Source organism: Pipra filicauda, unplaced genomic scaffold (genome assembly GCF_003945595.2).
Source record: "Pipra filicauda isolate LSUMZ 115617 unplaced genomic scaffold, ASM394559v2 scaffold19_size4547281_pilon, whole genome shotgun sequence".
Taxonomy (NCBI): domain Eukaryota; kingdom Metazoa; phylum Chordata; class Aves; order Passeriformes; family Pipridae; genus Pipra; species Pipra filicauda.
The window spans coordinates 852094-877319 of NW_024104309.1; the positions used below are offsets into that span (position 1 = coordinate 852094).

Genomic DNA, 25226 nt, shown 5'->3' on the forward strand with positions numbered 1-25226 from the left:
CGCTGCAGACCCTTCCCCAGCTTCGTTGCCTTTCTCTGGACACGAAGAGACTTGCGTCATTCCAGCTCCACTTTGGAAAAACGTCTGATGAGTCAACAAGATAGGGCGATTCGGGGGAATAGGCCAGGATGGCTGTAGGGATGGCCATGGCTGTGCTATGGACGGGTTCAACCCGTCCGGGGCCGCACCGGGTCCTCCGCTCCTTTAAGGGGCGTGGCGGTGCTGGCCCGCCTCCGTCGCTCTTCCCGTCCCTCGGTGTCGCTGAGGGCCCGCGGGTCGCGGCGACAGCGGCAGGACAAGGAGGAGCAGGAGCAGGAGGAGGTCACACTGCCATCATGCAGCGCCGGGTGTTCGTGGTGGGCGTCGGGATGACCAAGGTACCGCCCCCCGCCCTCCCCGACACCGCGTGTGTGAGGGGGAACGGCCCGGGCCAGGCTGGGCTCGGCGGGTGTCCCTTGTGTGCGCTGAGGGGACGCAGGGGGAGTCGTCCGCTCCCTCCCTCCCCGGTGGGGTGAAGCCCCTCACCGCGCCCGGCGCCGCCTCAGCGGGCCCTGGCGGGGCAGAGCCGTGCGGTGCCGGCCCGGGAGGCAGCGGCGCCGCGCAAAGTCCGCCCGCGCCCGGCGTGAGGGGGAGGCCGGAGCGCGGCCAAGGGGAACGTGGTGAACCCGCAGGGCGGGTCGATACCACAGACCTGCAGTGGGCACAGTGTCCCCAGAGTGTCACCGCAGCCGCTGGCCCGCGGCTTGGCCTTGCCCGAGGGGCTCAGGGCAGTTCTGTACCCGGTCACTCAGCGGCCAGCACAGTTTCCTCCACAGCTCCCTGAGAGCGGGTTGCAGGCAGGTGCGTGTGGGGCGCTTGTCCCCAGTAACAAGTGACAGGGCAAAAGGAAATGGCTTCAAGTTTCCACAGGAGAGGCTTAGGAGTAGGATTAGGATTAAGTAAAATTTCTTCACCCGTAAAAATTACCAAGCCCAGGAAGAGGCAGCCCAGGGCAGTGGTGGAGTCACCTGAGGCCATCATTTAGTGGTGGATTTGGCAGTTCTGGGGTAATGGTGGGACTTGATCTTAAAGGTCTTTTCCAACCTAAATGATTTGATGATTTTCAAAGAGGAGCAAAAGCTAAAGGAACAGACTTTTACAAAATCACTGACTGATTTTTCTTATGACCTTCAGTATGAAGGTTCTCAGACTAAATTAATGGAAGGAGGCACTACAGAAAGTACAGCAGTGTTGCAAAACACTGGAGTTGGGGAGGAAAGCACAAGGAGGCAGAAAATTAACTTTTGTACACTCACAGGGAATGTCAGATAATTTGTAGAATGAAGACTTTTTTTTTAGCAGCCACACTTTTTGTTAGTGATGTAAAAACGCAAAGCACATGTGTTTGTGGTGGACTCTAATGAATCACTGCAAAGAAAATAGAAATGCCAACTCTACTCCAGTGCTGAGGGGTGAGGTATGATAAATTCTGTACAAAAAGCAAGCATTTTCTTGTTACAAATAGGAGTAGAACAAAATAAAGGGGAAGGGAAGTATTTATCAAAGTCTTAGTGAAGATTATGATATCATATATTATGATGAATCAGTGACAATGACAGTTCTTCTCTGTCCCACCTACAGGCTTTGCACAGGGTTATTGTCCATATCCACAGCCATGGATCTTCTTTAAGACTGAGCAAAAATGGCCCTCAGCTTCCATAAAGTGCCCCTACTTTATCTGGATTTGGCAGTAGCACTTGGAAATTGTAAAGGTTTTGTGCACACACTTTTGGATCAATTAAATTATACTGTTTGCATTATTTAAAGCTGACTTCCAAATTAAATACAAAGCTTTTAAATATACCAGTTTGAGCAAAAAAGGTATTAAATCTCACTGTGATTTGTTTTTTGTTTTTGTTTTGTTTCCTCTTGTCAGTTTTCAAAGCCTAATGAGAATAGTGCTGATTATCCTGAAATGGCTAAGGAAGCAGGTAATTTAATAATAAAGCATTTTGTTTGATTGCTGATGCTTATTTTAAGTCTTACAGTTAATATTTTTATTATATATATGAAGGAACAACTGCTGTTCAGTAAGTAGATACATATAAAAAGAAAAGACCACTCTCAAAAAATCCATAAATGGCCTGTCCAACTCGCTGTCTCCAATGCTGAAGTCAGCAGGATGGCTTAAAAATGGATTGGGACCTTAAATAATTTAATATTTAGTTATAGTATTCAAAATATACTTTCATTGGGATGAACAACCTTTGTGCAGGAACACGATTGGATGAAATTTGCTGAAAAAGAAACTTGTTCAGAACTCAAAACAGTGTGAAATTGTCCTTGTGAGTATTAAGGTACAAGACTATATTAACCATTTGCATCATATAACAATGAATTTGTAGGACTCTCTTTTTCTAGTTTGAATGCAGGAATTGTACATATTACTACATACTGCAGCAACTAGGGTTGCTTGTTATGGTTGTGAGAGCTGCTTTTTTTTTTTCCCTTCAATTTTAATTTTTTTTTTCAACTTGTAACTGTTTTTTAGGCCAGGCAGCTTTAGCTGATGCTGGGATTCCTTACTCAGCAGTGAAGCAGGCGTGTGTGGGTTATGTTTATGGTAAGTAATGTTTGATTGGGATGTGACATCCGTGGCAGTTGCAGGCATCTGTGTGGATAAAATTTATCCACATCTGTGTGGATAAAGTATGGGGGAATCCCATCCATAAGCTTTCTATTATTGGAAAACCTATGTAGAGAGAGTTTTGCATTTACTTTCTTCCTGCTTCTCTCTTAATGGCTGTATTATGGCAACTGGAGTAGGGTCAGTCAGCTGTGATACCTAGAGCAGCTTTCAAGCTGCACCTCTAAGTCCTTTCTGCCCCTTTATCACAGAAGCAGGACAAACTTCTGTCTTTAAAATCTGTTGAGTTTCACCTTTTTTCTGAGGTTCTTTGCTGTGGATACCTGGCAGACACACTCAAGGGGGACAGTTCAGAAGTTCAAGTTTACAGTTTAAGTGGTAGCATTGCACATACACAGCAGGATTTCTTTTTGTGAGTGGAGTTGGAGTTTGTACCTTACTTTAATGCTGTGTTTCTCTCTAAAGGTGATTCTACCTGTGGACAGAGGGCCATCTACCACGGCTTGGGTCTGACTGGCATTCCCATCGTTAATGTCAACAACAACTGTGCCACTGGATCCACTGCTCTGTTCATGGCCAGACAATTAGTAGAAGGAGGTGAGTTGTTTTGCTCTGGAGCTGGGTAACACATAGTCTCTATTTCTATCAAAGGAAAAGGAGAGAAAAATCTGCTAAAAAGCCTAGCTTTTAAATTATTTTTTTTAACTTGAAGTTAACACAAGTGTTTGACTAATGCATTTTTGGAAGGGAGGGGAAGAGCAATGCCTTGTGACAGACTGCTTTGAACTGATAGATGAGCGTTTCCTTCTGTTTCTGCAGTTCCTTTATGGACTTTGATACTTTCTTGCACTTAAATGCTGATGTTTCTGTAGTGAAAACTAGAGTAACGCTGTATGATTATTCTAGTATTTGTAGTGGAGACATAAGTGCTTGCTTGTCTAAGATAATTGCTGGCAAATGGTTAAAATAAACCCAAATCCTGTAGCGATCTCTCATTCCTGAGTATCAATATGTTTGTATCAATACAATTTCCACTTTAATTTGACTCCCTTTCAAAAATGAAGGAAGGAGGAAGGGCGGCTGGTAGGTGCTTATGTACATATCTTATAATTGAATAGTTGTTAGTACATTGTGTCATTTGTAATCACATTGTGCTTTAAATGGCCACAAATTTTATTTTAAGGTTTGGCAGACTGTGTTCTGGCACTTGGCTTTGAGAGGATGGCAAAAGGATCTCTTGCTACAGGTGTAAGTGTCTGAAACACTTCATATGTTCTGTGTTTGTAGCGAGTTACACCTCCTCACTCTCTGAGACATATTCTCATTTATCCCAGTTGCTTCATGATGTTGGTGTAGGTGATTACAAAATAAACCATTATTTTGATCCACAGAAACTTTTAATGAGTTTTATCATTCTGATGACAGCTGACGTGCAAATTTTGCATGGAATGTTTTAGAGTTAATTTTGTGTAATATGTCCTGCTTCTAGTATTTTGTCAAGACTGTGTTAAAGGTTGGGTTAATAGGGAACAATGAAAATACCAGATGGAATACTGAAGCTTTGAGTAATTGAAGTGTCTTCCTCAAAATGACACAGCAAATCAAAGAAATAATCTGAGTCTTCTGGCTTGATGCTTACTCAGTTGACCTGTTAACACACTTTCCCAAAACCTGAGGGCTTCTTGACTCTTCTTTGTTTTTACTGGAGCAGTCTGTGGGAGTTTGTTTATATTTTGCCTTATGGCAAACCGTATTAGAGACCATGTGTCATGTAACTACAGAACTGCCAAATTTGGTAATATGTGCAAGAGGTTTGGGTGAGAAATGTTACATTTAACAAGTGATAAAAATGAGCAAGGGTTATCTTTTAACATGCTCTACAATATTTCATCTAAGCTTCATTGAAAATACTACTATAGAATTAATTTTGTAACTTGAAACTATATTAACTGTAGGGTTTTAAGTGAGGGGAAAAACACCCAATGTCCTCTGCTGAAAATAGTGACTGTGGTAGAAATCACATAGCAATGATCCTTGCCTTGAATCAGTGCAGTGGTTATAATGTTAAGCATTTTCTGCTTATTTACTCTTTTTCCTAGTTGGGAAATTACGAATGCTTAAAAACAGGTCACTGAAGTGTAACCTACTGTCCAGTGGAATTGTTAAATGATCAGAAAAACCTTTATTTTCCTTGAAATCCATGGCACTTTTGTGGTGATGTTGTAGAGAAAAAGAAATTATGACTTTCTTCGTAGCTATTTCTCTTTGTAACTATTTCTGTTCTCTTTAGTTTTCAGACAGAACTAATCCAATGGACAAACACGTGGAAATTATGATAAATAAATACGGCTTAGCAAGTGCTCCAGTGGCACCTCAGTTGTTTGCAAGCGCTGGCAAAGAACATATGGAGAAATACGGTATGTTAAAATACATTTTTTCATTGTCTTCTTTTAATGAATTGATTTAAAATAATATATTAGGATTTCGTTTTTAAAAAATGGTAGCATTCAGTATCCTTTCTTTTACCCAAGTGCTGCAACTGCAGCATCTACAGCTCACACACGAGGGAGTACATTTGGATAAAGAGTTCCCTACAGAACAGCTGGTGATGTGTAGGCAAACAAAACCATCAGGAGACAGAATTAATACAGAGTGTCTGGTGACTGTGCTCATGGTATGGTCTGTGTCTGTGTAAGGTGTGAACAATCAGGCTGCATAACTTCCTGCATTTTTAGCTTGTGCCTTAGGACGGGTGGATGGGCTTGGGACTGGATTCCTTGGCAAATCTGTTGGGTGTTTGATTTAATACCTTGAACTAGGCTGCTGACACTGCTGTTTCTTACCCCCTCAGCAGATAAGAGAATTGGTCCCAAGGTAACTGGATGGACTGTTGTGTATCTTTTACTTGCACTTATTTTTAGACTATTATAGGGAAAAATGTTAGACTCTAATATTTCACTGCAGCTGTTTTGCACTGGTAGGAAAATGAGCATTCAAGTTTCAGTTGTATGGTAATACATCAAATAAAATGCACTTATTTTCTGTATTTTTATGTAACTGTTAGATATTCAAGTGGCTTGTTCTGTTAGCTAAAACTCAACCATGTTGAGTAGTCTTTATGTAATTTTGAGACCTAAGTTGAGCTCTAAGGAAAGCCTTGATAATAATGAGTCTCTTGTAAAGATGCTTGTAAAGGTCAGATGCTTATGACACAATATTTAAACTGTTACATTACCACTGTTTGGGTAAACAGAATATTTCAACACAGCTTTCTTTCCCCCTCCAGGGACAAATCCAGAGTACTTTGCAAAAATTGCATGGAAGAATCACAGCCATTCAACTAACAACCCGTGAGTTGTGTGCTCTGCTCCTGTACTGAACATCCCTTGTTAAAAAATTCATGCACCACCAAGTACTAATTTTAGAAATGCTTTATGGAGTATATTCTTTACTATGGAATGAGAATTTTCCCCAGCATAAATTCTACGTCCAGTGCCTTATACGTTGTAAGAACAGCTCTATAGCTGCCTAATAGTGTGATCTGAGTATGTCTAGTGCTGAAACTGAGATGGCATCTGTGTGTTGTCCTCAGGTATTCCCAGTTCCAGAAGGAGTACACATTAGATGAAGTTCTGCAATCTCGCAAAATTTTTGATTACCTGACTGTCTTACAGTGTTGGTAAGGAGAGGACTTCATATAGTGAAATAAATCTTGATGTTCAGACAAATATGGTGGGACATCTATTTAAATAAAAGTCTGTTTGCGTGTAAATTAAAATTTACAGATGACTTTAAGGAAAACTTTTTATAGATAAAACAAATGTGGAAACTCTGTCATGACCAAGCACTGGATACTTGTTCACAGTGCAATACAATGAGCTGAAATATGTTTTATACTTTGGGGTTCTCACATAATTCTGCATCTTTTACTCATGTGCAGCCATTGCTGTTAAGTGTTGATTTTTCTCTTCAGTGTTTCCTATACACTCTTGATCTGTTTATAGCCAAGTAGAAGCTTTGATTTTTCCTAAATTGAAAAACCTTTATGATATGTTTCTATTTTGATGTCATGATTTTCAAATGTCTGGTATAAATATTACTGCAAGTGCCCAGTAAACACTGTTGGAATTTATAGTTTCAGCCAAAGAAAATGTCTTTTCATTTGACCTCTTTGGTTTTTTTTGGTTTGTCTTAAAAGATAAATCTATGGAAGATCTACACTACTAATTTAGAATAATGACATCATTATTTTTCTTTCAATCAGTCCAACATCAAATGGTGCTGCAGCTGCAATTCTGGCTAATGAGGAGTTTGTGAAAAGGCACAAGTTGCAGCCAAAAGCTGTGGAAATTCTAGCCCAGGTGATGGCTACTGATTATCCAAGCACATTCGAAGAAAACAGTTGTATGAAGATGGTGGGTTTACAATTCCCTGTTCTCTGGTACTTGTTGGGATGGTTCTTCTGGGGTTTTTGGTTTATGGTTTCTTGTTGTTTGGTTTTTTTTCTGCTGCAGTCATGTTCTGTTTAGGTTTAAAATACAGTCCTAGTCAGTGGCTGATAGAAAAAGGGAACAAGACAGTTCGAGGATTTGTTGCAAGGCTGTTGGTCTGACTCACACAAAGGAGCAATGTGGCTGGTGAGCAAGGTCCAGAAAATAGAGGATATTCCCTGGAAAGTATTTGCATACCAGCAATAAGACTTAGAATGTATCATTTCTTTCTATGCAATTCATATTGTAGAAATATTAAACTCTGATATGTGATGCATTAAAATAAATCAGAATACCACCTCCTCTGGGTTACTTTCACTGACAGGATATATAGAAGCATGTTTAAAATTAAGTGTAGACATGAAATGGCTGGCTGTACTTCTTTAATGCTACTTTAACATACAATTCCTTCTTTTGGCAGGTTGGCTATGACATGACTAAAAAAGCTGCACAGAAATGTTTTGAACAAGCAGGCCTAAAGCCCACAGATGTTGATGTGATTGAACTTCATGATTGCTTCTCAGTTAATGAGTTCCTTACCTACGAAGCTCTGGGACTGTGTCCAGAAGGTAACAGCATCAATGGACATCACTGTTTTATTAAAGTGGAAAGCACTAAAAATACCCAAATTAAGGACTCCTGTGATCTCAGTATTACGCCCTTTTTTCAGGGCTACGTACTTACCTACCCCAAGATCTCCATCCAGGTATTTCCTTTTAAGAGGATAAAAACTGGACAAGAATTGCCAATAGAGGGCCTTAGCAAGTCACTGATCTTTGGAACATCTTTGCCTCAGCGATGTTGGCAAGTAGTGACCATGCCTCTAAAGTCAGCTGGGTAACAATGCACAATCTGCCCAGATTAGTGTAATGTCATTGAAGTGGGTGGATTTACAACAGGTTAAGTGGCAGTGGAGTTTAGTTCTGTGTATGTAAGTCAAACCATTAAAATTTTCTACTGAAGAGGTTTTCAAACTGCTACTTCAGCTTGTGATATATTTAAATTTTAAAGATATTCTTGCTTTGCATAAATTACCATCTAACATAATCTTTCTCTAATATGTTTTTAACTGATTTTGAGAAAATACCATATTCTGGCACTAGGTGGTATATTGAGTTTGAGCTTTCTTACCAAAACAGAGACATTCGTGGAACTCCAAGACGACTTTTTATGTGTTTGTAGGTCTTCAAGTATTTGCCTTTGAATGGTTGCTTTTGACTGTCATTTTTGCTATATTTTTATGGTATCTGCAGCAAAAATGGTACATTTTTGACATTATTTAAATAGATACATTAAGCTCTTTAGCTTCATTTCTTTGACTGATACAGAAGAATCCTGATGGTAGTTGCTTATTCGCCTGATAAGTCTTGTGCATGGTAATTTAACAGTGCAGGTCTCACAGTCTTTAGTCAGTCTGACCTTAATAGTATATGGAACTCATCTTGCAACAGTAGATTAATTAGGCATAGAGATTAATGAAAGGGCATAAACCACACTGTGGGTTCAGATCTGCAAGACTACTCTGGTGTTCTCACTTAGTGGCAGAAGTAAGTTATAAGTACAGGAACCATGGCAGATTCTTTTCAGATTTCAAAGGAATAATGTGGGCCCAAGAAGCTCATACAAGAATAAAGGAATAAGAGCTTGGTTAAAAGGGAGAACTGTCTGTAGTCTGGAAAGCTGTGTAATTCTAAGACCACTGCTCTTAAGAGTGGTTTTATTTACTGTCTTAATGCAGCCTTTGTGGCAAAGGCTCGTGTCCAACTTGGTGTTGACCTCCCATGTACTGGGGGTCACAAATTACAACTCTTTTACAAAAGACATAGTTATCACTGCAGTTTCATGAGCAAAGTAATAAATAGCTGCATTATATTGGTTATATCAAAATACTGTATATCAACAAAACAATTCAACAGCAAATTAAAAACCACTTTTGTATCAAATACTTCTCTTCCCTGTTCCACTTTCTCCAGTGATATAAGCAATTCTCACTAAGGTAGTTGGGCTAATTCCAGTTGGCTCTTTGTGAAATATGAGCTGTAGTATTCCCTGGGCTTTGCCTGACATGCAGCATCTCTGGTAAGTGACAGCAGAATTGACAAATCACTTACAAAGACCATTTTTCTTCCATTAATACTGTTTTCATAGGAAGAGCATGTGACCTGATCGACAGAGGAGACAATACTTACGGAGGAAAATGGGTGATTAATCCCAGTGGTGGCTTGATTTCAAAGGGACACCCTCTTGGTGCCACAGGTAAGCAAGGACACTTCACTGAGTCACACCCCTTAAATAGGAGATGCAGCCCTTGAGCAGGCAGGGGCTTCCCACTGGTGCTTGACACATGAGAGCCTCACCATCAGCTCCAGAGCTTCTTTCCAGTTTCTCATTTCCAAATAATGCAAGTGTTAAGGCAGGTTCACCACACAGGATTGCTCAAACCTATTGAATTTGACCATTAGCACTGACTTAATTTTTGGTTCTTATTTTTTTTTTTTTGGTGTTACTAAAGCAATGTGCAAACAGTTAAACTTGTTTTTTTCCTAAATAATTGCTCAATAGTACAGTTTCTGATTAATGTGGTTTGAATAACTGTTTTTATATTATGTCATCCTTTAAATTTGAGATCTTGGAGGCTTTTACTGCCTCTGAATAGCCTGTTCCATTGTTAGCTGTACTAGAAGCCATATCTGTTAAGTCTTGCATGTCAAAATATTTATCTGATGTTTACAACAGAAGCTCACTTAGTCACCATTTACCAGCAGCATGGCTTTTCCTTTTTGTTTGTTGGTTTTGGTTTTTTTTGGTTTCTGTAAAATGCTGTGCTTGTTACCAAATGAGTTGGCTCTTGGATAAAATGTGATTGGATTTGTGAAGATAATTCACCTTCCTTGTTTGGAAATGAGAAGTTGTCAGAAAACTGGAGAAGAAGAAACCTTGTAAAACAGCAAACCTTAATCTAAACAGCTGTAACAGTGAGATAATACACAGTTGGTGTCGGGGGGCAGGAGGAATTTTTAGGAAACTTTGTGGAAAAAAGGTTGCAGATAAATGAGCCTGTGGGTGTCTAACAGGATGAGAGTGTTGCATTGCCAGGTTTGAGTCATTTTTTTGTCAGTTCCAGTGACAGATGTAGAGGCAGTTACTGGTATTTTTGCCTCTCTATTGCCATGAGATGGAGGAAGAGTCATTAAATTTCCAAACCATTCCAGGGCAGGCTGCACCACTGTGCACACTCACTCCTTGAGGCTGAGAGAGTGTCAATGAAACCTATTCCGTGGCTGGAATGATAAAATTCCTTGACTTGAGTCATGTTCTTCATAATGTTTCAGTTGGCAATGTGTTAAATTCAGATGCAGATTCCTTGTCTGCCTTGCCCAATGGGCTGTGCAGTTGTCCAGGGCATGGGATGGAGGGAAGGAGAAATATGTGAGAAATGTCTGGAGAAGGGCAGTGGGGCTGGGAAAGGGTCTGGAGCACCAGGAGGGGCTGAGGGAGCTGGGGGGGCTCAGCCTGGAGGACAGGAGGCTCAGGGGGCCTTCTGGCTCTCTGCAACTCCCTGACAGGAGGCTGGGGCCGGGGGGGTCGGGCTCTGCTCCCAGGGAACAAGGGACGGGACAGGGGGAAGTGGCCTCAAGCTGTGCCAGGAGAGGCTCAGGTTGGAATCAGGAAGAAGTTCTTCCCAGAAAGGGTGATGGGCTTCGGAATGGGCTGCCCAGGGAGGTGATGGAGTCACCGTCCCTGGAGGTGTTCAAGGAAAGAGTGGACGCGGCATTAGTGCCATGGTCTAATTGCCACGGTGGTGTTGGGTCTTAGGTTGGACTCGATGATCCCAGAGGTCTTTTCCAACCTAATTGATCCTGTGATTCTGCGTGTGGTGGAATCGGTCTCTAACTACAGAAAGAGCTGATGGAACAATAGGGTAAACGTAATCCCAGAGTCAGGGCTGCGATGAAAAGGGGTTCTCCTCCCTTTGTGCCTCCCAAGGAGATCTGTCTCTAGATCCCCGCGCTGGCAGGAAAGTAGTTTTCCCAGTGCCCTGACGGCTCTGCGCTCGATGTTTCAGGGCTGGCGCAGGTCGCGGAGCTCTGCTGGCAGCTGCGCGGCCTGGCGGGGCGGCGGCAGGTGCCGGGGGCGAAGGTCGCGCTGCAGCACAACCTGGGGCTCGGCGGGGCCGTCGTGGTGACCCTGTTCGGCATGGGCTTCCCGCGGGGACACAGGTGAGACGGGGCTTCCCGCGGGGACACAGGTGAGACGGGGCCGCCACGGCACGGGGCACCGCGGGGCGCGCACAGGCCTGGCCCTGCTCCTCTGGGCTGCGCACGGTGAGAGAGGGCGAACTGCTGCGGGAACATTCCTGCCCCTCACCCTGTGCCCCCGTGGCTTTGTGCCTCAGAACTCGGTTATGTTAGAGTTGTGGGTGCTGCTGCGCGAATAAGAGAGTGCGCTGTTAACTAAACTTGCTCTCGCTGGAAACTTGCTCAGTAACTCTTCTGTAGCCGCAGCCGTGTTGCTGAGGCTGTAACTCACACACTGCCCTGAGTCTGGGAAATAATGCGAGTTGAGAGGTAAACAACGTGCACTCGGAGTTGGGAGTCATGGAAAAGAGGAAACTGGCCCCTAAAAATGGGTCGTGCGACTGTTTCTAAGGAAATGTCCAATGTTTGGAGGAGAAAAAAGTCAGCAAAACAAAACAAACCCTTCCAAGAACAAAACAGGCCACATCAAAATGAATTAATTGAAAGTAGGCATCTGCTAAAAACAGCAAGACATCCATGGGAATAGAGGTACCCACTGCTAAAATTGTTACTAGTTTGGCTTCCTGAAGAATTGCTCTTAGCTGTGTTCCATGTGGTATTGTGAGTACTCAGAAGAGTTCAGGTGTGTTACTGGTCTAGTCCTGGCTACAGAATTTGCAGTTGTAGCCTTTTTCAGAGTGAGAGGAGAACAGTGGTACAAAGGTGTCTGCACTCTGCTACAGTTCTGTGCTGAGGTGGACAGGAATGGAGAGAAAACAAAATTTGTATTATACTAGAGTTTCAGGAGAGACTTTTTATACACAATTCCCTTTACATTTTCACTTTCAACTTTGGAGATGTGAGCTGCTCTTTGTGGGACTTAAAGGCTTTTAAAGGTTGATGCCAATACTTTATATTTGCTCTGAAAACCTGTGAAGAGCAAAATTTATCAACTGGCCTTACAGTAATAAATATTCTCCTAACTCGTATTTCTGATGTCTATTTTAGCTAAACCTGAGCAGATCCTGGGAGGTGATGATATAATCTGGAAGAGGTGACAAGAGAAGCTTGGAAGGGCTGCAGCAGTAATTTTTGTAGTACAGAGTCAGGAGTGATAATCCAATCACTTCTGTGATCTCTAAGAGGTTGTCCCATGTGAGAAAATAGGTGTGATAGAGAAAGAATGTTTTCTCACAGCTTCTCTTCAGACTTGCTCACAGAACTGGGCAGTGGGTGTTGGGGCAGTTTTAAATCAGAGGGGGAAGGACTGTTACAGGAATGTACTATTTTCCACTGCTTTGAGCTTTGTCTTTTAAAATACTGTAACTTTATGGAACAGAAAAACTGTTGCTATTTTTATATCCTTAACCTTGAGGTACTGCTAGAAGTGTAGTACCTTCCTGTCAGGAAGAGCTTTGCATGTAGATATAATGTTTCTCCTGAAGAAATGAAGTCTAATCAGGAATGATAAGATTAATGATTTACTTCCATTATAAAATTAATATTCTGTTCATGCAGTCTAATTTACTACAGCTCAGGTCACTCTCATTGGTGTTGAAAATTTTTAAAATACTTTGTTAGGTACAACTCAAAGCAGAGAAACCTTAGCAGTGCTTATTTCATCTTACACTGGAGAGACTTAAAATCCTTTAGTTCCCCAAAGGCTCTGTGTGGGAGATCCCTGACATGGAGTTGCACTAATGTATATCAAACTTTGGAATGAAAGAGCCTGATCTCTTCAGACACCTCTTACGTAACTGATTTATGATGTGCATTGTGTAATTAAGGGAAAGGTGGTGAAATTCCATGTTTATGGGGATATTTCACACCAGTTTGCTACAGCAATGTATGTAGAACTAACCATGATTCCAGATCTGGCCTGTGGCTTTAGCAAGAGCTGACAGGAATGTGCATCCAGGTGAATGGCAGCAGCACTTGATCCATTTGGATTTTTGAAACAGTTCTGCTTTTTATTTGTTTTTTTTTTTTTTTTTTAATACCTTACAAATTTCGCATCCTGTTAGTACAGCCCTGGTTTATTAATAAATTGGATGTGTCTCCTTCAGATGACAGTGCCCCCCTGTCACACTCGTGGGGCAGTATCAGCACCACACCAGTAAGCTCCAGTAACATTTCTTAGGCAATTCTGTCACTTCAGTAATACCAGACCTGACCACAGTTTTGGACTCTGCTGCCAAGAGATGGTAATAACTGTAAACTTGTTTTTCCTGCTGCTTGAATTGCCATTTCTTTGGACATCTCCATGCTTGGCTCTGTGTGCCCCTGCAGAAATGAAGGTTTTCATGCTGCTGTCAGGCCATGCAGGATGATTGCTCCAGAGAATCAGGAATAATAAGATTAATGATTTACTTCCATTATAAAATTAATATTCTGTTCATGCACGAACTTGATACTTGATGTGAATGTAATTCAAGCTGTCAAGCCCATGAGAGAGCAAGCTTCACTTTGATAGCAGAGTTGCTCTGTGTTGCTGAAATGTTTCTTGCTGGTGTTAGGCCTGTTCATGATGATTTGGGGATGCTGAAGATGTGATTAAAGGTTCATAAATCAATGGTTTTTGTTGCAGCAGCGGCCGCATCGCGGCTGTGCCGCTCAGCGCAGCTCTGGACGGATTTAAGTCACAACTGGTCTTCAAAGAGATTGAAAAGAAGCTCCAAGAGGTATTTGACTTATTCTCTTACCTACAACAGGATTTTAATTGGTAATAATGTGTGTAAAACCTGATGGGAATGAAGTAACCTCCCTCACTTCCTCAGCACTGCTCATTGAAACAAATGGTACAAATCTGGTTCTGCTGGGCCAGAAACCTTTCTACCTGTGCCATGATTTTAAATTACTTTTTTTCACATAGTTCCTACCTGCATAAGGCTATTTCAGTGAAGGCAAGTTTAGATTGTACGTGAAGAGCTTGCTAACTAACACAAGAGACTTTGTGTCTGCTGTTGGGTGCTTCCTTTGTAAGTGTGATTAGAGAAATCACATTTTGTCAGACTTCCATCAGGACAAGGCTGTTAGGACTGTGGTAATTTTTCTTAGTTTAATAGATTTTAATATAGATAGTCATAGTTTGAAGTTTTTGTTTGTTTAGATTTTTTGGATGGTTGTTTAAATGATGACTAACGGGGGATACTTTTATATTAGTACAAATGGTAAAGGTTTTTAAATCACTTTCTGTTAAATTCAAACTATCTGAAAATTATGTTGAAGTAAATTACTAACTTTCACATTACCCGGTCATTACAGGAAGGAGAGCAGTTTGTCAAGAAAATTGGTGGAATTTTTGCCTTCAAAATAAAAGATGGTCCTGGTGGGAAAGAAGCAACTTGGGTAGTAGATGTGAAAAATGGTAAAGGCTCTGTGGCAGTTAATTCAGGTCAGTGCTCCTGTATTTCATCAACTGTAGAAAACACATAAAACTAATGGAGATAAACTCATATTCTTTTTAAGCTTTAATGAGCAAAAGTTATGTAGAGCTACCTTAATTAATTTTAAACTTTTCTTATTGCTGACACTTTTCATCCAGGATGTTTTGGACCAAGAGTTAAATGTCTTCTACTCTGAATCTATCTAGAGATATTGTGTATTTTCTTAGAGGCTCCAGGCAGATCTGTCATGGACTTCACAGGAGTCAGAATAAAAAATAAAAAAGTAAAATTCAAACCTTGGGGATTTTGTTGTTCTCACCTCTTAAAATTTGGGCCAGAAATGTAATTTGCACCTGTTTTATTTCTCAGTTTATTGGAGACATTGGTAGGTGGTGAGCTGGTCTGTCTTGTCAAGTTACTTCTCTGCAGGTAGTTAAGCAACAAAACTTCACTGATTTCAGTGCTGTACCAACTGACAGAAACTGCAAGTTCCATTTTAAAAAAGACAGAAATAAATGAGACACAGACTGAGGGGTGGTGAGGAACCCCATAAAGTATCAGAAACACAGGATTTGTACCCTTGTCATGAAGGTGTCTTGGCTCATGTCAGAAGTCACACACCCCAGTAAGGCAAATAAAAAAAACAAAGACAAGAGTGTGTCCTCAGAGTCTCATCTATCCATGAACCTGCATCACAAACCCTTTAGTTAAAAACAGGAAAAGATGTGTGCAGGTTTTAGCCCTTTGGGATATCTATACCACTTTATATTGGAGCTTATTAAAATAATTTTTCAGCCTATTTTTAGTGAGAAGATCCTAAAAATGTCTGCATTTTAATTAATTCAAATGGGTACTTTTAGAATGCACATGTTGTTCCCATTGGAGGAGAGGACAGGAAATGCCTGGAATGTCAGTAATGAATATCTTCAGAGTGTCACAGGGGAAAACTCATCTATTCTGATTTATCTTAATACTAGCAAATTTAAACTTGGTAAAACTGAAAGGCAACTATCAATGCTTGCAATCAACATTCTGTCTGATATTATTATTTCTTTTCAAGGAATAAATTTGCTTTCACAAAGGTCCATCTTCCTTCAGTGTTGGTCTCTTGCTGTTATTTTATAATGGCTCTTGGATGTACTTAGGTACCATTTTGCTAACCTGTAGTATCAACAGATTCTTCATGGGGTTGCAACTTCTATTACTGTTTTATTTCTGATTTTGAATCTTCACAGTCAACTCTTCCCTTGCAGATAAGAAGGCAGATTGTACAATCACAATGGCTGACACGGATCTGTTGGCACTCATGACTGGCAAAATGAATCCTCAGACAGTAAGTGCAGCAAACACGGGATGATAAGAGGACTGACTTGTTAGTTCTGAATGTGTTTACATTGAAATTATTTAAATAAATCCCCTGCTCCAAAACTGCTGTGTCTGATCTGAAAAATGACAATTCTTGACCTTGTCTAAACAAATTGGCCAATGTAGGATTAATCAAGAAAGACAGTTTCTGCTCTTCTGAAACAGGTACACACTATCTCAGACATCCTGTAGGTAATCCAGAAGGGGATGTAATAGTTCTTGCTTTGCAGAGAACAGGGGGAATTCAGTGTTTGCAGTGTGCCATAAGAAAGGAGGAATGTGGACCCTCTGTTTGGAGGGCTTTATGCTCAGAGCTGGCGTTAGTGTAAGGAGTGGTCTTGATGCCGAAAAACCAGAAACTGAGATTAATCCACTGAATGCCTGTGATTAGTTGGGGTTTTTTGTTTGGTTTTGTTTTTTTTTTATTCCTCATGTCTGCCAAAAGCAGTTGTAGTGTATGAGTAAAGCAGATGTGTAACTTTATGTGCTGTCCTTCTAAATTTGAAATGCTCTGGGTAACATTCTTTCAAGTTTTTGGTCTGCTAATCACAGGGTAAATAAGAATTTTCACAAACTGAAGTGTGTCTAGGAGAAGTTTAAAGGTAAAATACATTACAGAAATGTTGTAATGTACACGTAGAAAATTCAGAAGCAATTGCAGTTTTACACCTACAGTTTGGATATTTTAGTGCATATGCTTCACCTTTTTACAAGGTCTGGAGGAGAAAAATCAAAATCTTCTGTATATCTGCTTCACAAACTAAATTTGCAAAATTGAATTGATCAGTAACAAAACCAGTTAAGGATTTGAGTTGAGAAATAAGTTGTGGCATCTGCTGTACACTGTGACTTTATGATCTGCAAATGAATTAATCGTCTTATATGAACACTCAGCACCAAAACATGGCGTGTTGTGCCCTGCTCTGTGTGCAGATCCAGGGTTGGGATAATCCAAGAAACAAGCAATACCAAGTTTAGGTGTCACAAATACAAGAATACAACTTCCTCAGTTTACTGTTCTACCATCCAGTGCCAGCAAATGCATTTATCCCTGGATGTGAGGTGTCTGCCAGAACTGTTGGAATTATCAAACCACGCATCCGTAACTCTCTGGGGGGGTGCATTTGGGGTAATATGCTGCATTGCATTTCACAGACTCTTTCTTTCTTTCCAGGCATTCTTTCAAGGCAAATTGAAGATTTCTGGGAACATGGGCATGGCAATGAAACTTCAGAATCTACAGCTTCAGCCAGGCAAAGCTAAACTTTGAGCTCAGTAGAGCAAATAGTCAGTATTTGATGTTCTTGACAAAAATGTAGAATGAGATTAGACATTATCAATAATATGGAGCAGGCTGGGTTTGATTGGACCTCTCTCACCTAAATTCTGTGGTTAGAGACCTTAATTCTCTTCATAAATTCCATCAGTTTCTCTATGGCTAAGCTTGAGGCACTAACTCTTACAAATGATATATGGTGGGGTTTTGTGACAGTTTTTGTTCTAATCAATATGAAAAATTTTATAAAACTTAGGGTTGAATGAGGCTGCTTTCTGTTGTTCAGGTTAGTTGGGAAGGAAGTGAGGAAAATTATAAATAGTTTGGCATATCAGTTGAGTGAGTTGCATTTTTTAAAAGCTGTAATAGCAGGTCATACAAATGCTTTCAGACTTCCACTCTAACGAATTTGCTGCTGCTTACATTAAAATAGTCTTGTAAAGGGGATCTCTAGCAACATTTTTTTAGAATAACTGTTAGGAATTTGCTATAAAATACTTTTCTTATTACTACTTTGGAATTAAAAAAGAAATAAAGTATCCAGAAGTAAGCAGGAACTAGAATGTTGAAAACAGATTACGTGTGCCAGGAGAGCAGAGAGGGAATACAACCAACATGTCACCTGTTTTCTCCTGACAAAATCTGGTGTTGATCATGACAAAATTCTTGTCAGTAACATAAAAGCTTTAAGTTCTGTTTTGGGCAAATGTTTTCTGGTTGGAAGTTTAATAGAAAATTAAATATACTTTTCCTGTTCTTCTGTGTGTCTCTTGCTCAGATTTATAAAAATGGATTTCATGTTAATGTGCTGAACTGACTGTTTTGTTCAGGTTGTCACAAGGGGCACCTGCAGATGTCCATTGTTTCCTCCTCAGGCATTGTCAGTAGATAGTCCATAAACTACATCTTAGCCCAGCAGATACATCTCACATCCTCACATGTGGGCTATGACTGAGGAACTTCTGAAACTTCCACTTCCCTGGTTTAACTAAAATCGTAGTTGGACTCGATGATCCTTGTGGGTCCCTTGCAACTCAGCATATTCTGTGATTCTGTGATAATAAAAATGAGCCAATTCAAGCCAATCGTTCTGCTTCTCTATAGTGAATGGTGACATGTTGCTGAGCAGTAAGAATGGCTCTACTGAATGAGACCAAAAACCTTTGTAGCCCACTAGATTTCTGACAGTTGATAGCTTAGAAGGAATATTAAGATGGCCCAAACATCTGTTTACTTGGAGTACTTTCCTAACTGCCAGTGATTGTAATTTTGTACTTTTTTTTTTCCCAGCTCATAAATTTGAGCCAAAACTGATAGGTCTGGATTGCCTTTCAGGAGTTTATCCAGTCCCTTTTTGAATCCTTGGACAGCTTTTTTCACATGGGTCATGAGTTTCTGTACCTACACATCACGTGGAATTAAACTTTATCTTCTACATTGCAGTTTTATACCTCTTAGGTTTTTGTTCATGGGGTTTTTTCATGTTTGATGGTGTTGGTTTGTTGGTTTTTGATTTTTTTTTTAACTGGAAGAAACCATGAACAGCTTCAGAGGGCTCCTGGTGTTTATAATAAAGTCTTGCCCTGTCACCGTCGGGCTTCACAGCTCAAAGAGGACATTCTCCTTAACTGTGTCACAGGGAGACACCCTTGTGACCTTTTGGCCCTCCTGGTATCCTTCCTGTATGCTGCATTCCCATTGTCCTGTTAAAAAGTTTTCTAGATACAAGAGCATTTTCTGCTTTTATTTTTCTTTCCCCAGTTGCTTTTCTGACCACTCCTAGTTTTCAGATTATGTTTTCTTAGATCCCTTAAAACTGGGGGCTCATTTCTTTCCTGCTGACTCAGTGCTTGTTTCTGCCCTGTGAAACTGAAATATTCTTAATTATTGCTCCATATGCTTAATTTATACTGAATTTCTACTGTCTTTTATGGTCCAGGCACTGGGTTTTCAGACCTGCCTGCAGCTCTTGTGCTCAGCCCGGGGCTTTAATATGTAGATGAATCAACATTTGTCACCCCACTGTTCATCTTCTTTTGCAAGGCATTAGTTTTCTGTTAAATAGGACAGAGATGGCTTTGGTCCACTGTAAACTTCTTAAAATACAGTCTGTTCATATGAATCAGGTTTCCTCTTGGGTATTGTTTGTTGACTTATCCAAAGGACTGGAGTAGACAGTGATGTCTCCAATTAAAGCAGTGTTAGCTCTCAATAAAATAACATTTGTCAATGCACCCACTGCTTTTTTTCTAAGTTCTTGCCATTTGGCTTTGGGTTCAAATAAAGGGGAATTATGGGATTGCAGCAGTAATTTTGTACTGAAAACAGTTTGTTCCTGCTTTTGAATCACTGATACTACCAAAGAGCTCTGAGTAGATGTCTGTTATGCAAGCTCAGAACTTGCCTTTTTTAAGAATTTTGAACACAAACGTATTTTTGGCCTCTAATTAAAGAAGCAAATGAATTTTGAAGTATAAATAAGCTAACATAGATAATAAGAGTCCATGCCAATAATGGTTTAAGTGATGTGCTCAATTGCAGATTGAGGTAGTTTTTTTAGAGGGGTGGGGGGAAAGTTGCACAGAAATACTAAGAGAAAAAAAATGTGCAAAAATAACTTTCTTTGCTGCCAAGCGAGAGAATATACAAGTTTGGCCGTCAGAGAAATCTCTGGGTTTGTACAGGCCCGGGGCTTTCAGGCTTGAACCCTTGCAAATGTGACTGTAACAGAAAGAATCCCAGATGAAATGCTCAGTTCCCAGCAGCAGTAGCTAGAGGGAGCAGTGCAGGGTTAGCACAGTCTGCGACAGAGAGAATCAATCAGTCCTGTGTTTCTCCTGCAGGATTTAAGAAGATGGAGTAAAGGACAAAGTTGCATATTTACCACGTCTACCAATTAATGTCTTATTTAGGCATTTGTCTTGCATTACTTCTTCACTTTCAGCACCTTCTTTGTGTTGTAAGTTGCTGAGTAATTTTTAAATATAATATGTTCTCTGATTTTTCTGGGAGTGAGGGGGGTGTGTGGTCTTTTCTAAAAACACCAGATCCTCCATTAACATTCTGCAGGCTTAGAATATGATAACTTTGAAAAAATACATCTCACAGTGCATAAAATAATTTACCCAGTTCATAATGACGAAATAGGCAAAGCTCTGTGGTGCAGAGCAGTCTTTGCCATTATTAAATTCTGTTACTCATTTTTTGCATAAGTCAAAGCATTACCTAAGTTTGTACCATTTTAGAAATCTTGTTACAAAAGTTTTCTTTCTTGCTCCCTAATGCTCTGCTGACCAGGCAGCATCAAGCCCCTCTTCTCCATCTAAAATCCTCTGCTGAATACCCTTCGCAGCTCTTGGTTTGGGGTTTTCTCAGACATGATGAACGTGATCATCATTTGACAGCCAGAGGTGCTCTCAGGTTGGCAGGTGTATCTTACCTCTACTTTCTTCTGTAAAATTTGTGCTAATTCTCGCAGATAGGAATGTTCATTGTAAAGAAAAAAGTAAAATGTGTTTCATTGCTGCAGGAGAAGCAAATGGTTTGTCAGGGTTGGAGCCAGTGAGCACAGTGATGCCTGACTCAGCAAATCTGGCTTGCAGGAATTTGACTGGATGTTTTGGTTTTGGAGCACAGATTTTATTTTTAAACTTGAGTTTTGTTTTCCAGCCCTCCTGCTTTGCCTGATCACACATAGGTTCAATGCAGAGCAGTACACTTTTGAAAATAGGTATGGTGTCAAGAGAGTGATTGCTGCTTTTCTTATATTAGAGTCATTAGGAGAAAGTCCTTTTCAAAAGAAAATGTACCACTTCAAGAAATCTCAGTTTCTGTGTTGATCAGGATAACAAATAGGAATTCATTGCAAAATTCTGAATTTGGGATATTTGCAAGAGAGCTCTCTGGATAAATGAGGCACATCCATGGGCAGCTGAGGCAGCCTGGGGGGAGCAGGGACTGCAGCTGTAGGTTGGTGTGTGGGGCTGTCCAGAGCCCTGGAAATAACTCCCTGGGGAGTGTGATCCATGTCTAGTACAGGTGGTCAGAGCTGCAGGTGTCAGAGGGGGAATGGACAGTCTGGCAAAGGGCACCATCCTGGCTTTCCCTGTGGAAAGCAAGTCCTGGTTCATGGTATTGTGGGATCCCTTTGGTGAGGAGCAGAGGGATGAGCTGCTCGGAGTGAGGAGGTTGTGACCAGCTGAGCATGGCTGGTGACAGCTGGGCTAAAGAGCTGGTTTTTTGGGCAGTAGATCATTTCAGGCTGCAAAAGGATGGGATAAAGAGACTTGACTACATCTTCCCTCTCACGACAGAAGAAAATTCCGATAATCACGAGGCTGGTTTTGTCCATTTCCCATATGTCCAATTCATCTGAGGTCAGATTAAACTCTTACCTCCTTGGAACAGGAAATACAGGGCTTCCTGTTGCACAGAGCTCTGAGCTGCATGTCAGCTCTCGTTAGACAGAAAAGAGTAAGAATGCAATTAGCCTGCTGGATAAAAGGCAGGGAAAAGTCCCTTAACTACGAAAAATCAACACTTGAGGAAGCAAACCACATGTGGAGAACAAATGCTGGAAAAAGCCCCGACTGTTTGGAACAAATGCCTTTATTACTTAAATAAACAGCAGCGTAATTTGTTGGAGTGACAGTGTGAGCTGTTCTGTGCCCTGTATCTGTAAGAAGAATTCACTGCTAACTTGAAAGCAGATGGTTTTATATGGCCCTGGGTGGGTTTTCTGGGAAATATTAGTTCTATACTGCCATACAGGAACAGAAATATCCTACTAATGCTGCAGCAGGCTAAAAGGAACAGGGATAGTGTAAAACAACTATGAAATATGCTGTGTCTGTAGCCCATATTTCAGGTAGATTAAAAGCAGTCATGGATTTTTCATTTTTTTTTAAACATCCTCTGGGAGAACAGACATCTTAAAGTTCATTGGGATCAGGACACAGATGCCAATAGGCTCATAGCCAGGCTCTGTTGTGCATTCTTAGGTTTGAAAAGTACTCCCCTTCCTGCTTTGGAGACAAAACCGCTTTTATTCCATGTGTTTTGATTATTCATTTTTTGAAGCAAATGACGGCAAGTTACTTAAAAGAATTTTAAATGGTCTTTTTTCTCTCCTTTCAAGTAGAGGCACGATATCAGCACATAGCAGTGGTCACCTCAGCAACCCCAGTATTTCTGTAGAGTTTTAAGTAGATAAATAAGGATGAGAGTAGAGACCATTTTGTAACTTCCACCTCCTAAATGCCTCCTGCCTCACTCCATGCTGATCACAGGTGAGCTGGTGCCTGTAGAACCACTCTTTTACATAGAGCTGCTTGTACCTTTTGTTCTCTGCCATGCTGTTGTTTGACTGTATGTCTGTTACCTGAGTTAATCATATCACATCTAAATTTAGCCTGTAATCTCTTTAGGACAGTGGCAGTAGTTGCAAAGTCAGAGCTGAGCAGGTCTCACGTATGTTGCCTACTGCAGCTTGGCCCTGTGGCTGATGCTGAGGTCTGCAGGAGTATCTTTGAAATCTAAGAGCTTGGGTTGGCAAAGCTTGTCCTTGACCTCCGCTGGGGCAGTGCAGGAGGTTGGGCCCTGCACAGAGCCCTGTGTGCCAGGCCCATTGCAAAAGCACTGGCTGTGTTGTGGCACACCCTGTCACAGCTGCCTCAGCAGTTGGGTGCCCCAGGACCTGGTTCTCTGCCATCCGTGATCTGCAGAAGTAACTGTACCAAAGTTTAAACTGAGTCTTCAGTTTTTAAACCTGCAAATGTTTCTTCATGCAGGCTGCAGGCACCACTCACAGCCAGCAGCAGGGAACATGCTAGAATGCAAAGACTCAAGTTGACTGGAGATGTTTCCTGCAGCTGATTCTGTGCTGGGGGTCTTGCAGTGGGAATCCTTTGCTCTGGAAGCTCCAGAAAGCTGCAGTGAATGAACAGAGACAGTGGCTGCTGAGCCCATGTACCATGGCAGGGCATAGCCTTTGGCTCAGGGGTGGGTCAGAATGCCTTTAGATAGATTGGACTCCAGCTGGATGATGGAAATGCAGCACTGGGCCTGGAGATGGGAGATTGTGAGTCTGGGATACGTTGATGTAGGAGGATGTGAAAGCTTTGAAAAAATGCCCATATAGGTAATTTGTAGCACAGTGTGTGTGTTACCTTTGCGTGTGAGATAATACCTGGTGTCTAGTCCTGGCTCTGTGCTGATGGATAATCCTGGGCTGGCTCTGACACTTGGGTGCCTCTGTTCCCCCACTAAAGGAAGCACAATGCCCCTCTTCACAATGTCCTGTACTACCTCTATATGCTACCTGACAGCTAATTACTACACTTAAACAACAAAAACCCAGATAAAAATGCCCTTCTGGGGAAGGCTGATGCTGCTCTCTTCCTCTCCCTTGTGGGCTGCTCTGGCATCAGTAGTGAGCAAGATGATCCCCCTCCTCCTCCTTTCTCTCTGCAGACTGGGATGAGGTGGGGTGGGCCCCCAACATAAGCAGAGTTTTTCTCCTCCCTGCAAAAACTATTTACATTTTGTTGTATGGACTCAGGGTACTGTAATACAGAAAGGGTAGCAGGAAAAGGTGTCCTGCATCTCTGAATCACTAAGGAAAAGCAGTCAGCTTTGTTTTGTTTTTATTTTTGTTTTAGTAAAAACACACTTCCCACTCTTAACTTTTGAAACTTCCACGTGGCACAGAGGGGGATCGGTTCCAGTTGATATAAGCCTGGATGAAGAGAGGGAGGAAATAACTTAATTGCTTTAGTTCAGCTGGAGTGGAGAGGAAAGAATCAGTGTCCCTTTTTTTGGAATTCAGCAAGAAGATTGTGTTGTTGGTGAGGACAGATCCCCTGCAGGTTCTGTGGAGGTACTGTATGGATTCTGGGGGCATTCGCAAAACAGGTGGCTATATATTTAAAATAGGAACTCTGCTGTCAGGGACAAAAAGCTGTGTTGCTTTCTTGGAAGTATTGCTGCACTTGGAGCATACTGTGTTATCAACAGGGTGTTTCTGTGCTTTCACCAAGAGGGGAGAAAATAAGGAATGGGATATTTCTGGGCTGAATAGGGGTGTGTGTGTGTGTGATGGAAGGTTCTGATGTTAGTGCTGTAATGTGGGGCTTAGAAGATAAAAAAGAGATTGGGTAGATGGGATGTTACAACAAATTTGGGGACTTTGCCTCTTAAACATCTGTAGTTTCAGCCCGTTGATCCCTGGTCCCTGAAGATCAGTTGATAGGTTGAAAACCAGGGAGAGTTAAAGGGGAGGGAGATGAAATGCAGGAAAAACTGCTGATCTGTCACTCGTAGCTAATTTGAACCAGACCCCCAGAGAATGGGAGGACATTCCCACCTGGGATTCAGATTTTGGGTTGAATGCAGCTAAAATCAAAGATCTAGTCCCAGTGCAGCTCCAGTCTCCTGCAAGGAAATGCAGAAGCACAACCGTCTCTGTTCTCCTCTGCCAATTCCAGCACGCTGGCTTTTGGCATCCTCACGGAGCCTGCAAACTGTGTTGACAAAAAGTAATGGGAGATTGTTTATTTCCCAAGTCTTTATATTCAGTCAATAGCTGCTTCCTCTTTCCTACTCACATTTTCCCATATGGTGACTTTGGAAAATTCCTCTCCGATTTCGTTGGGAAGTGCAGGAGGCTCTCGTTGGTAGAGGGTTGCCTGTTGCTCTCTAATTCTGCTGCTCACATCTGGAAAGGATCTGGCTTGGAAAGGGGAGACTCGCTGTGAGCTCAGTGCATGTCACTGACATGGCATGAGTGAGGGAGCCTGTGGGGGCAACAGAAATGTTCTTCTCCATTCAGCTGAGTTCTGACAGCAA

At 41.5% G+C, this 25226-nt stretch overlaps 1 protein-coding gene across 2 annotated transcripts; it reads left to right on the plus strand.

Annotated features, from left to right (window-relative positions):
* Positions 1-244: 244 nt before the first annotated feature.
* SCP2 (sterol carrier protein 2) lies at positions 245-18185 on the plus strand. Of its 2 annotated transcripts, none has more exons than XM_027748696.2 (16): positions 245-377; positions 1916-1970; positions 2531-2602; positions 3092-3223; positions 3810-3874; positions 4917-5043; positions 5913-5976; positions 6219-6305; positions 6891-7041; positions 7538-7685; positions 9265-9372; positions 11183-11336; positions 13942-14035; positions 14619-14748; positions 15994-16073; positions 17280-18185. In XM_027748696.2, exons 1-16 carry the CDS (start codon positions 336-338, stop codon positions 17373-17375), a joined length of 1605 nt encoding a protein of 534 aa, XP_027604497.1. In that variant the 5' UTR covers positions 245-335; the 3' UTR covers positions 17376-18185. The 2 variants fall into 2 exon arrangements, with proteins under 2 accessions (XP_027604497.1, XP_027604498.1); XM_027748697.2 differs by having other exon boundaries at positions 13945-14035.
* The last annotated feature ends 7041 nt before the right edge of the window (positions 18186-25226 follow it).

What these genes read in the sequence shown, in the direction of transcription:
- SCP2 (XM_027748696.2), top strand. Translation starts at nt 336, where the DNA reads ATGCAGCGCCGGGTGTTCGTGGTGGGCGTCGGGATGACCAAG. An exon ending in GTGTGTGGGTTATGTTTATG is followed by an intron (nt 2,603 to 3,091) that starts GTAAGTAATGTT and finishes TTCTCTCTAAAG; the next exon opens with GTGATTCTACCTGTGGACAG. An exon ending in TTGAAAAGAAGCTCCAAGAG is followed by an intron (nt 14,036 to 14,618) that starts GTATTTGACTTA and finishes CGGTCATTACAG; the next exon opens with GAAGGAGAGCAGTTTGTCAA.